The following is a 13,819-nucleotide window of genomic DNA, read 5'->3' on the forward strand; positions in this document are numbered from 1 at the left end:
CGTTTTCCCGTTGTTCTATTATTTCAAATTTCAGAGGACTAATTTTTTCACTAAGTGGCATATTTCTAGAAGGCATCCCAATATAGGAAAATATTATTTTTCCTGATTCTGATAATATATTTAATCACTTACAACACAAGATATCGAAGGATTCGGTTAGAACAAATCATGGTGCGTTCAAACGCTGGATTCTGACAGTTTTTTTTATTGGTTGCAATGTAAAAGCATTGTCTTGACTACTGGTGTGTTACTTAACCGCCAATTGGTCACATTAACCAATTGTTGGATACGAAGAATTTAATGGCACACACTCATTCATCATCGCGCCAACGAGCGGCTTTCGCACAAGAACTAACCAATTATTAGCACGGCATCTGTATAATAATATACAAGGTCAACTTACACACATCATTTAATTTTTTTTTTTAAACAACACGTGTGTAATCATATATGCTTTCGCGTAAAAGAATCCAAGCAAATCACATGTACGTAGTATGACAACGCATCGCTCCATAATAAACTAAATATTTTAAATAAAGATGCTCTGAAAATAAAAGCATGATTATATATTATTAACACGTTGAAAAATCAACGGAGAGTAACATTAAACGACAATAAACAATGTATGTAAAAGTAAAAAATATTAACATTTAATCTAATATATAGTTTACTAGTCCATCATTACTAACTACTCTTGTTATACAAATAGTGTTAATAATATTCACAAATTAAATATTTAGCTGGTCCATTGTAATTTAAATTCCTTTCGGGCATGCCGCTGAAACGCGGTTTTTTGCACATTCACTAGCTTTTATCATTATTTTTTTTTTGCTTGTTCAAATCAGTAGTTTTATGAATTGTACAATTCAATTCTAACGCGATCATTTTGAATGGTCTCTACAACTTTGTTCAGAAAAATGCGATTTTTGTGAAGTTTTGCAAAATTCACATATGGATTCATTGCTATACAGTGATTTACAATTGGTTACTAAAATATAAAGGCAACATAATAAATTTTCAGAATAAAAATCAAATCTCGGTCAGAATTTTATTAACAGCCTGGTTATATTTAATTATTTTGGTCAGAATAAATATCAAATGGTTAGAATAAAAATATAGGACAATCAGAATTAAAATAATACATGGACATAATTATATTGTTCAGTATCAGAATACATATTAAATTGTTGGAATAAAAATAGCATACGGTTAGAATAAAAATATAGATCGATCAGAATTAAAATATTGGGCGATCATTTGAATCTAAGAAAATATTATAACATTTATAAATATAAATGGGCAATCAATTATTTATTTTAGAAATATATTATAAAATATTTTTGAATAAATAACATAACGTGATGGTATTCATGCCAACGAACGAAGCTGGAATAACGACAGAGCGGCGACGGAAAGCACGCTTGGGTTGTTGTGACAATGACAATATTGCGATCCCAACCAAATAAATTGGCCCTAAAACACATTGATGATGCTTTTATATTATTATACTGACCATATGTTAACATAAAACTGACCTTGAGTTTATAATACAGATACGTATAAATACTGGATGTTCTTTATATATAAATAGTGACCAATGAAATGTAATAAATACTGACTAAAAAAATCATTTCTTAGCATTTAATATAAATTTAAACCAGTCCAATTTGAATTTTAAGCATAAAATATAGATTCCGACCATCTATTATTAATTCTGGCCGCTTATATTCTGATAAATTCTGACCCATGTAATAAAAAATCTTTCCACAACCGTATTAAAATTCTGATACAAAAAATACAATATAAATGTAATGCAATAAATATATTTTAATAGTAATTAATTAACAAATTATTTAACTAGAGTAGCATCTAAAGTTGCTAAATGATCATCGAGTCGGGGAGGATAAGCGCAGATTTGCGCAAACAAATATGCATAGCAACCCTTTACAAATATGGTATGTTCAAAATGCATTCTATGTGGCGGCGTGCCAGGCGGCGACGCGTCGCTCTAGTGATGTGCCATGTTGGGCACTATTATAAAATAGTAACACGGATTTAAATAATAATTAAAATTTAATTATCATATTTAAGTACACCAGTGTAATTTAATATATTTTAAAAACTAGAATTTGCGCCCATTAATTTATTATTAATAAATGTAACGCAATGTAATAAAATTAAATAATCAGTACAAATTAAAAAAATAAAATGAAATTCAATCAATTTTAAAATCAGCTATTTTCAACTTTATGTCTTGTACATTATAGTTAAGATAAATCACCAAATCTAGATAGTTCAAAAGTGTGAAAATTTACCAAAAACTTTGTAATGAAATAAAACATCTAAATTTGTATATTACTTAAATATAAAAATGAGAATCGTAATTAAACTTACGTGTTTTTCGACATACCTTTTTACTACAAAGGTTGGTTTTGCATATAGCTTGACAACTTCTGAAAACGAGCAATTGTTATAAATATCATGTGACACTTTATTGAAACAAAAATTGTGGACTGCAACTCTAGTTAAATTTGTTTTGAATCAAAGTAAATAGATGCTTAAGCTTTGTCGAGCAAAGCTATATATGCTTTCTGGTCATTCGTAATCATATTTTTGCGAAACCAATTTTTTTTGACGTAAAATTATATGATTTTAACTTTTCTATACGTATGTACATATACATACTCATTATTATTTATTTACATGCAATTAGGGATTCCAATCCCGGGCCAAAATTTTGATCCCGGGATTTCGGTATTGCAATTAGTCGATCCCGGGATCCCGGGACCAGTCCCGGGATAATTTTCATGTTATTTTATCGATAAAAATAATTTAAAATGAATAATACATAATATTTTTACATCTGTTTTTTTATAACGTACAATGTATAAAGTACGTATAATTTTAGTCTTGGACTTAAAATAGAAAATAATATAATAAAAATAAAAAAGGGAAGGTCTTATATATTTATTTGAGAAGAAAAAACTGAAAAAATGAACTTTTGACAATGTATGTACATAGGTATTTACATTCATAGACACAATTAATTGAAAACATTATTTTGAATAAAACTCACGAAGTAACATCAAAGCATCAAGTGTTTTATCATTTAGCCTTGATCTGCTTTTGGTTCCTAAGCAGCCTGCTGCTGAAAAAGCACGTTCAGACTCACAGCCTCAAAGATTCACAGATGACACGTGCAACTCGCGCAAGTTTGAACACGAAATATAACGATGTTGTCAATAATAATTCGATTGTGCTTGATAAATCAACCAATCCGAAAAATTCGGGATTATGTTTTATAATCCCGGGACTCATCGGGTATTGAAAATCGTTCGGGATCCCGGGATCCCGGGATTTGGGATCCCGGGATTGGAATCCCTACATGCAATGTATAAATGTTACAGTGAATGTGTATCTTTCGATGAAGTTATATTTTCATTAGTGAAGTCCAAATAAAATTTAACAGTAAATATATATTTCTATTAGCGAAAATATAATTTAACTGATTTAAAAAATATAATATTTATCCATACTGATATTACTACGGACTTTTAATATAAGAGGGTTGATTAAAGTATATTTAAACCAAATTTTGTTTAATAATAGAGCGCAAAAACAATTATCACCTTTCAGAAAGCAAAAATTCCCGTCAAAAGCAATAAAATCGTTTCGGTGCCGTCGTCTGCTTGGTAACGAGCGTTATAAGAGTATTGGTCAAAGTATATTTAAACCGAATTTTGGTCAATATGGGAGTACTAAATTAATTATCACTTCTCAGAAGTTAAAAATACACGTCAATAGCAATAAAAGCCGTTGCAGTGGGAATGAAGGCATGATTTTACTGTCTTTGACGTGGATTTAATCGCTTATGAGAAGGGATTATTGTTTTTTGCGCTCTCTTATTATGAAAAATTCGGTTTAAATATGCTTGATTATATTCTCACTTATTGTAAGACGTAATAGTGTTATAAAAAGACTCAATATGTGCATTAGATAACCGATCGTTTATACTACTACAGTAAGTTTTTATTGCTTTTAACTTGAATTCTAAGTATGGACGTCATTTGAGAGGGGGGCTATGCCTATTTAAAACGCAAGTGGTGTTTTTGAATTAAAAAGATTTAAAATCTTTATTTTCAATTGCATTTATATAGTTTATGGATCATGTTTGTCGAAAATGACGTTAGATTATGTATGTATGCTCGATACGTTCTTAAAAATTCTCTTTTAAATTTAATGCGGGAAAAGTTTTTCTTTAGTATAAACTTTTACGTTTTATCTATATTTTTACATTTCATCTATACCCTATTTGCGTTTACAAAGACAGTTCGAGAACTATCCATTACATCATTATTCATCCCAAACTTGCCACCTCTTTCTCAACTATGAATAATGCTGAAATGGATAGCTCTTAAACTAACTGTGCTAACGCAAATATATACAGTTAGAATTTTCACATTTGATATGGTATTATTTTTATATGAAGCATAAATAATAATGCAATTTATTTTAATTAATGCTATAATTGAAACATATTTAACAAAAATAACTAGATATTTGTGATTAGAAGAAATTATAATTACAGATAGTTTTTTTTATATACGTAATATGAAAATCTATCGATCGAAATAATTCGCCACTGCCCCTAAACTTGTGACGTAATTTAAAGAAGCTGCATTAGCTGCTATTAAATCAAAATATCAAACACATTTTGTGGTGAAAAAATATCTCCGAATTGTACTTTATAGATATTTTATTTGTTGCATTAAGAAAAAATGCATTTATAAACATCAATATACGTAAACTTTATTGTTATTATCGTGTAAATTACAAAGTACATGTTTTACTATTTAAAAAAGTACCTGAATTATTTTACGCAATAAAGGGAACCGTCAAGATTTTTTTTAATAGCGAATGTAATAATTTAATGTTTGAAAACTATCGATTTGAAGTGTTGTTTTTGTTATAAAATACGATGGAGTAATATAAAATATTTTTGGTTACAAATTTGTATCAGCGTGTCACATCTCTATGCTACAACTCTGCTCTTGTTAGTTGCGCCCTATGCGCGTCGGTCGCTGGTTGTGTGGTGTGTGTTCTGTCGTAATACGATTCATACATCTTCTGCATCGCTTTTATCCGCATTGTTTTTTTTCTAAACACTATTGAATGAATAAAAGTCGATTCCTATTGACCTGAATAATTGATCGCCGCCGATTTTCTCGACAAATTAGCGTCTAATGACCGAAATCAAGTGCGTTCCGGAACGATCTCGTTGTGATTTGTGTACGATTATAGTGTAAGTAAGAACAGCTGTCGTTTTGCATCACCACCTGCTTCTACGCGAACATCCGCTATGAGCAGGAAGACGACGGTCTGATTCGATCCTGAGATGGAGTGCGACAAAAGGCCGGTCAGGCCGGGCTTTTTGTCCAGTCTGAACAGGAGCTTCCGCGTTAAGTCTTCCGCCGAAAGACACTCTTCTCCAAGAGTCGAGCTGAAGTTGGAGGACATCCTGTACGAAGATCGCGAGGAGTCTTTACAGTCGACCACCTTCCGAAGGTGCCACAGCATCAACTCAGGCCGGAAGCACACTCTGGCCAAAATACCGGAAATGCCTCTCGGCAGCGATCTGCTCAGGAGGGTCTGGAACGAAGTGAGTACGAGTTATTTGTCTATTTATACCGAATTCCGATCGCAGATGGATTCATATAAATTAGAATCTTGCACAATTCATTACTCGAATGGACAAACGTGGTATGTTTAAAAAGCTCCCGAACTCTAATTCAATAAATACAAACCTTAACACTTAAAATATTTAAAAAAATAGTTACGGAACAGTGCCGACCTACGCGTAAGTCAGTAGATAATGGATTATAAATTATTATAAATATGATAATTAACAAAATCGGCAATATTATTATCAATGCTTGTAATGCTTTCTAATTTCCATTTTTATAGTTTTAATTTACTTCTCCCTAAATTTAGACACAAAATTAAATCATATTGTTGATTTTGTTATTTTTGTTAGTTTTGTGTACTACATACAACATGACTTTTACTTCAAAGGGATTGAAATAAGTTAGATTTTATTTATGTTCTAAAAATTGAGTGTATTAATAAATTTATTTGTCGACCTGTCTATTAAATATACTATATTTACAAATCAAATTTACAGAAATACTCTCCCTGAACGCTAAAATATTAAAATATAATATTTACCTAAATTTACACAGGTTAAACGAAATTAAATCATATTGTTTTTTGTTATTTTTGTGTACTACAACGTGACTCACTTCAAAGAGATTTAAATAAGTTAATATTTTTATTTGTATTATCTGAAAATTGAGTATATTTTACATTTATTTTTCGACCTTTCTATTCAATTTTTTATTTGTAAAAAAATCTTACAGAAATATTCTCCCTGAACACTAAAATAGGAAATTAAAATATATACCTTAATTTAGACAGGTTAAACAAAATTAAATCATATTGTTTTTTGTGTACTACAACGTGACTTACTTCTAATGGATTTAAATAAGTTAGTATTTCTATTTATATTGCCTGAAAATAGAGTATATTAATAAATTTATTTTTCGACTTTTCTATTCAATTTTTTGTTTGTAAAAAATCTTACAGAAATATGCTCCCTGAACACTAAAATAGAAAATTAAAAAAATACTTTAATTTAGTCAGGTTTAACAAAATTAAGTTATATTGTTTTTTGTGTACTACAACGTGACTTACTTCCAATGGATTTAAATACGTTAGTATTTCTATTTATATTGTCTGAAAATAGAGTGTAATAATATATTTATTTTTCGATTTTTCTATTCATTCAGTATATTAATCAATTTATTTTTCGTCCTTTCTTTTGGATATTTATTTATAAATCAAATTTACCAAAATATTCTTTTAAAACGGTAAAATAATAATTTTAATTTATATTGTCTGAAAATTGAGTATATAATAATAAATTTATTTTTCGACATTTCTATTGAATATTTATTTATAAATTAAATTTACAGAAATATTCTTCTAAAACGCTAAAATATTAAATTATAATATATACCTAATAATAGCCAAATTAAATAGCCTTGTTTTTTGTTATCGAGTTTTGTATTATATAATACAACGAGACTTACCTACATCAAAGGGTTAAAATAAACTATATTTATTGTCTGGAAATTCAGTATGTTAATAAATTATATTAAATTTTTATTTATAAATTAAATTTACAGAAATATTTTTTCTGTGAAACCAACTAAATTACCAATTATTTTTAAATAAAGTAATAATTAATAATATGGTAATTAATACTTTTGTGACCGATTTCTCTGTAACATTTATTGTGTAATTGAAAATATATAATTAGTGTTTTTTTCCTGAAGAATTTATCAAGAAAAATACAAAATCGAGAATTTTCATTTCTTGAAAAATTTGCAGATTTCTTAAGTTAAAAATTATGTAATTTGTGCAAATATTTTCAAATGTTTTAATCAGCAACAATTCAAATGTTTAAATCAATTTTTTCTATGATTTGTGTATAAATACGGGAGCCCAAAATTCCTTTATAATTCGATGCTCTATCAATTGAAGTAGATCGATCCGCTCTGGTCATTTGATTATTCGCATCCAATATAGCAATTTATCGTCCTATTGAAGATTATTTTCTTTAACGCTCGTTCAATTCTCTGTACAATAATAAAGTGTATTATTACATATTTTATTTATCAAAATTTCTTAGGAATTCTCGAGAAAAGGAGAATCCAAATTTCTAGAGAAATGAAAAAAATTGAGAAACTAAAATGTTTAATCAAACATATTGTTCCAATAAATGAATCATACTTTTTGTTTTTATATATTAGGTAGAATCATTAGTTAACTCAGTTAAACTGTCAATTATGTTTTTCAGTTTAAGACACCAAGATGGTCTTTTGACAGCTTTTATTCTTTAACTGTTTTTTATTTCAATGATATTCACTGTACTTTAAAATATGTTTTTTTTTTCTTCAAAATATTTTAATGATGTATGAAGCGGCAATATGATTGCGAAATATAAATATTATAAAATGATGAGGTTTTTGCCCCAACTGCATCCAAAAAAGCAGTCACAATCTAAAAAATATTACCCACTGGGCGAAAGGAAATATCGATTGCTAGAGACCAGTTTATATCACCGACTGGGAAAATTTGATAGTTACTTTACGCCTTTTATTATTTTTGTTCCAGATAGTAATCAACCATTTTTACACACAATTGTCGTATGCCTCGCTTATTATTAAGTTACATATAAGATCAAATATACTGTGGAAGAAATATCAGTCATTCAAGTATTTATGACGGTATTGGTTTTAATTATGTGAAATCAATAATCAAATATAATATCCATAAAATTACCGCTTATTATTTTCTTTGTATGTCTCATTGACTTAAGAACATAGAGGACGTGCCTTTCCGCTCAGAATTGTGTGACTTACTACCTAAACTATTCCGTCGACTGAGACGGTGACTTTGAACTTTCGTTGATTCATATTAACACACTTTATTATAATTATTACTTCAACAGTAGTTTTAAAAAAAAAAACAACAAATTTTATTTCTCACAATATTTTTGTAAAACATATGTGATTATGAACTTTACTTAAATTTTAATTATAACATATTATTTTATCTTATATTTTTATAATGTTATTTCACATTAAAATTAGTGTTTTATTAGTTTTGTGTACTATATGTATATTTCAAATTTATATGAATGGACTTACATTGCTACGCATATTTTTTGATATTGGTAAATATTTTCGAAACATTTAAAAAACATTTACTTATGCATGCACATATATAATATAATACTTAACCATAGATATCCATAGCTTTACTGTCAAACAACCATATAATATATACTTTTTTTGCAACATAAATTAATATCAAAAAAATATTAAGGTTTTTTATTTTGCTAACCAAAACTCACTGACAATATATTTATATTATAAAATTAAAAGTTGTAATTGAAAAAAATGAAAATGTATCAAAATATTTTATAATTGTTGTTTTTTTCTTATTAGTACAGTATTTATGCCAACAATTCAATTATAAAAAAAAGTTTTCGTTTTTCAACACGAAAAACTGGCAATCGAAGATTTATAAATAATTTTTAATTCGCCTCTTAATCGACATTCTTCTTATATGATTTATTACATCCGATGGCTAAAAAGGTTGACATTGTCACTGTATATTTAAATTTTCACTGTTACGCACTGTTTTTGAGAGTTGAGAAAATTGCATTAAAATTATGAGCAAATAATTTTAATTGAACGCTTAAATATTAAATTATAATATATATCTAATAATAGACAAATAAAAAAAACCGTATTGTTTTTTGTTATTGAGTTTTGGGTACTACAACGTGACTTGTACTTCAAAAGGATTGAAATATGTTAGTATTTTTAACTGTATTGTCCGAAAATTGCGTATAATAATAAATTCATTATTTGACTTTTTCATTGAATATATTTATATAATAATTATATAATAAATACAACAAAATTACATCGCCTTGTTTTTTGTTATCGAGTTTTGTGTACTACAACGTGACTTTTATTTTTAAAATAATAAAATAAGTATTTTATTTATATTGTCTGAAAATTGAGTGTATTATTATATTATTTATTTTCTACCTTTGTATCAATTTTTTATTTATAAATCAAATTCACTGAAATAATGTTTCTTTAAATTAAATATAATTATGGAATATATAGCAACCACAACTTTTCCGATCGATTACACTTTAACATTTTTTGTGTGATTTAAATTGAGTAACTATAACTGGCGATTTCATATTCCTATTTTTCAAGAAATTTGCCACGAGTTTACAAGTTAAACATTTAATTTCTATTTATAAATATTTTAAAATGTGTTGTGTGTTTAAAATCGCTGCATATTTTTATAATGATGCATAAGAATAGATGGATGCATGATTTATTGGAAGTTTTTATTAAAGGTCGGAAGTATTGTTTTCCATTTTCTCATTTACTTCATTTGACCTTATATGTGCTAAGAACTACGCTAATAATCAGATAAGAAGAAATCGCCACGCGTAGGAATGGGGGTTTCTTAAAGAGTTATGCTTAAACATTTACATGTTCGCGAAGTTTTGTCTTTTTTAAGAATTTTTGACAAAATCGAGAAGTAAAAATGAAAAATTTAATTTCTCCTTATTTGGTGTTATGGGTAATATTTTAAAATTATCTGTTTGGTGAAGATTAAAGCAATATTTAATTAGTCAGGTATATAATTGTGCATTCGTGATTTTTTCCCGGGTGTAAAAAATATTTACAAATATAATTAGTTCCATCAAATATTGTATGTATATAAAACCAAACTAAAATAAATGTACTGCAAACCAGAATTATATCATCCAAACTACAAAATGGGAGGTACTCGCAGATGCATAAAATAATATTTAATATAAAAAGCGTATGAAAGTATGTAGGTATGTATATATATAATCACCAATTTGTAAGCACCAATTTCTGGTTATTTTAACCAGGCGCGAGCGGTTCCTAGAATTACGCTTGAACCCTTTTCACTTGCGGTTACAGTTATTTACTTTAAAAAAATGTACAAATATTTACATTGCTCACAAGATTCGTAACATAAGCGCTGATGTATATATATTCGATACTTATTGTGCGTGCGTGTTTAAAATCTGAGTTATAATTGAATAACTCAAGTTAACTGGTGAGGTCAAATTTTTTTTCAGTAGTGTAAATCGGCAGTATGTATTATACATATGTATACAATATTGGTATGCTCGCAGTCAAAGTTGATAATAAGCTTTAAATAGTTTTTTTAATTAGTTATCAAAACCATATAAAGCAAAATCCAAAGATACACTTTTCAACTCAAATCAATATTTAACATTTAAAAAATAATCAGAAATATGTTATTTTGCATCTACACTGAATTGATTTTGCTGCAACTATTCAATCTAATTTTGTGGCAATTAACAATAGCGGTATATCTGGTTTTAACAAATAATGATTGTCAACTCAATAATGTGGCAATAGCGCTATTGAGAATAACTATAAACGAATGCTATGATTGTGTGTTTCAAGTTAGTAGAAACTTTGTATGCATAATATTTAAATGTAAAATTTTCATGATTATATGAAGATATATCCGACAATTGCTTTTCAATCCTACTAAAACATTACATATATTTGATTCAACAAGTCGATGTATAACGAATACCCCGATAGATAATTATCTTGCTTATTATCAGTAAATATATATATGCATTGATAGTCTGACTTGGTCGTTGTATTATGCAATCATTTATGACTTTTACAACGTTTTCTAAAAATTAAACACAAGCCGTGAAAGCTTGATTATCAGTTTAACCCAAACATAAAGGAACGAACTCTCAATTGCTGAGGTTTGTGAATACCTGGTTAGTACTGTTAAAACGGTGTTCAATGCGAAACACTAATCGGTTATTGGAGTTTTAAAATTTTCGAGGAACGATGAAAGTTCATAGAAATATATATGTACATTACAGATAATAACTGTAAGGGACATTATATGGTTAAGTAAATAAGTAACCGCTTCATTGCTTGCTATTAAGCAAGTTTATATTTTAATATATGTAGTATATGATAAATTATAGATAGATAATAAGTTTTATATTAATTAATTAATAGAAATTGCTTGTATTGTGAAACACTCTTAAAAGTTACTTGCAAATCAAGGTTTCACTGTAGTGAATGATTTTCATTTTTAAAGTTTCAATAGAATGCTATGCACAGATTCTTTGGTAGTTTAATTTTTTTATTTTATTAATCCTTATCATCTGAATACTTAAAATATATATAATAATACGGCCAATACAGTCACTGCTTCTCTAAAGCATATTTTTGATCCACAAAACGTCATAATTTCCTTCTAAGTCATGTTCGCGTCCTCTTCTGATGACTGTTAAAGCCAGGACATCCGCACTAGCCGACTCGCCTATGGTTGCCGCCATCCAGCTCCTTTATATGCTGTCATTGTAGATTGATCTATTTAATGTCAGTTATGTGGGACAGCTCCGGTTCGTATCATTTCATTGTAATATTTTAAATTAAGGCAACCTGTTAAGGTACTATGTTCTTAATGATATTCTGAGAGTATCTTATATATTTTTTAAGGTATGGGCGATACTTAAAATATAAAAACATACTATTCGATCCAGTGATCCAGCGATGGTTCTAAAGATTTAACGCGAAAGGAAAACTAGAAATGAAAGAATTTTATGGTATTTTTGATGTTATGGTTCAAGCATGTTGGACCGAACCGTCTCCAATAGCGTTGCCAAAAACGTCTCAGCTGGAAGCCTTTGGAGCATTTTATTTTCACGTTCTGGATCATTTTTTTGCGTGCGCCTTTACCTGTCCTTTTTTTGCCGCTATATTCCTTGCGTCTCGAGTGGCCCCTCGGGAATGCGTCGATCTTGAACCGTCTGTCTTCTCAAAGCAACAGTTGGAATATATGCATTCTATTCTGGGTATTCATATAATATATTATTGCTTTAGAATAAACAGAAACAGAACGGAAGACAAAAAAAAAATTCTGGGAAGGTGGTGGGAAAAGTGGCGCCTACTCTCAACACTCCATTTGTTGCACTTAATAGAGATTAACACCCAGCTCTTAATCTTTCAGTGCAAAACATACTTAATATTAAAAAATAGTGTAGACAACCATTATTATTTAATACAAATCTTGCATACTAGTTATTATTTTTATAATTTTTAAGTTAATAAAAATCTTGTTTATAACATTATTTTATTGTTTAAATATTCTCCCCTTCAATTTTTTCAACTTAATTTCTATAATAGTTATTTTTAATTGATTCGCCGGTAAATTTTGTTAAGCTCATGTGCATATTTAATATAAAAGTTCTTTTTCCTTGTTGTTTTAAGTTTAATTCGCTAAGAAACTCCATGATATCTGCTGCAAACATTAATTTCCAAAGCTTTAGTATTCGATAATAATAGACGCGGACGGGTTTTTCGCAAAAAATCACAATATAACTTCAACATCGAACAGCTATATGATAGAACAAGTCATGATATTCGGCTTTCATTTCTGATGAAAAAATATGCGTATTCACAAGAGTGAATAAAAGTTCATCGCTGACATACTGGTGCAATAACACATTCTCTATTGAGATGTTTCCCACAAAGTACAATGAATAACACCTTGCATTTTCACAAATATATTTTTTCCATCTGAGCCTTAACCTATTCTGCGTATATTTTTACCACATATGACACATTTTAGTCGATTTCACTTTAGAGTGTACTTTGTTAACGTTTTATCAACTTCATTAAAAATATTTTCGTCTGTAGTTTTCCATCAATTGTGTGGATCACTGTGGTGCAAACCACTTAGTAACTTACTTGGCAACGTTTTAATATTATTGATATTTTTATCTAGCCCCTGAATTATTCAAAATATTCGCTATCTCGCAAAATACACTTGTTATAATTATAGTATATCTATGTGCTTTGAACGGAACAATATCAATATCAAAGAATAAATAAATAAGAGTAATAAGAGGCAATTAAAGCCGCAGATTGTATCAAATTATGGTATTTAATAAATATCATAATTTGGTATTTAATAAATACCATAGTTCTAAAATTTAAATTCAATATAAATACTATTTATATTGAATTTAAATTTTAGAACTATGACGACAATATTTCCGTATAAATATAGACATTTTAAAGACAGTCAATAGAAAGGAATGCCACGATCTCTAGGATAGTGC

At 28.4% G+C, this 13,819-nt stretch overlaps 1 protein-coding gene across 3 annotated transcripts in view; it reads left to right on the forward strand.

The window, feature by feature from the left end:
* Positions 1-13,819, forward strand: part of pico (ras-associated and pleckstrin homology domains-containing protein pico) — a 90,382-nt gene that overhangs the window by 47,757 nt on the left and 28,806 nt on the right. Inside the window, exon 1 of one of the 3 annotated variants that reach the window (XM_088188413.1) lies at positions 5,057-5,659. The exons of the other annotated variants lie outside the window; for them this stretch is intronic. Coding sequence (XP_088044539.1) covers positions 5,396-5,659 — 264 coding nt within the window. The 5' untranslated portion in view covers positions 5,057-5,395. Of the gene's footprint in view, positions 1-5,056; positions 5,660-13,819 lie in introns of those variants that run through there. 3 annotated transcript variants of the gene reach the window in all.

This window comes from Plectrocnemia conspersa, unplaced genomic scaffold (genome assembly GCF_051122295.1).
Source record: "Plectrocnemia conspersa isolate PC_06_02 unplaced genomic scaffold, ASM5112229v1 ptg000006l, whole genome shotgun sequence".
NCBI lineage: Eukaryota > Metazoa > Arthropoda > Insecta > Trichoptera > Polycentropodidae > Plectrocnemia > Plectrocnemia conspersa.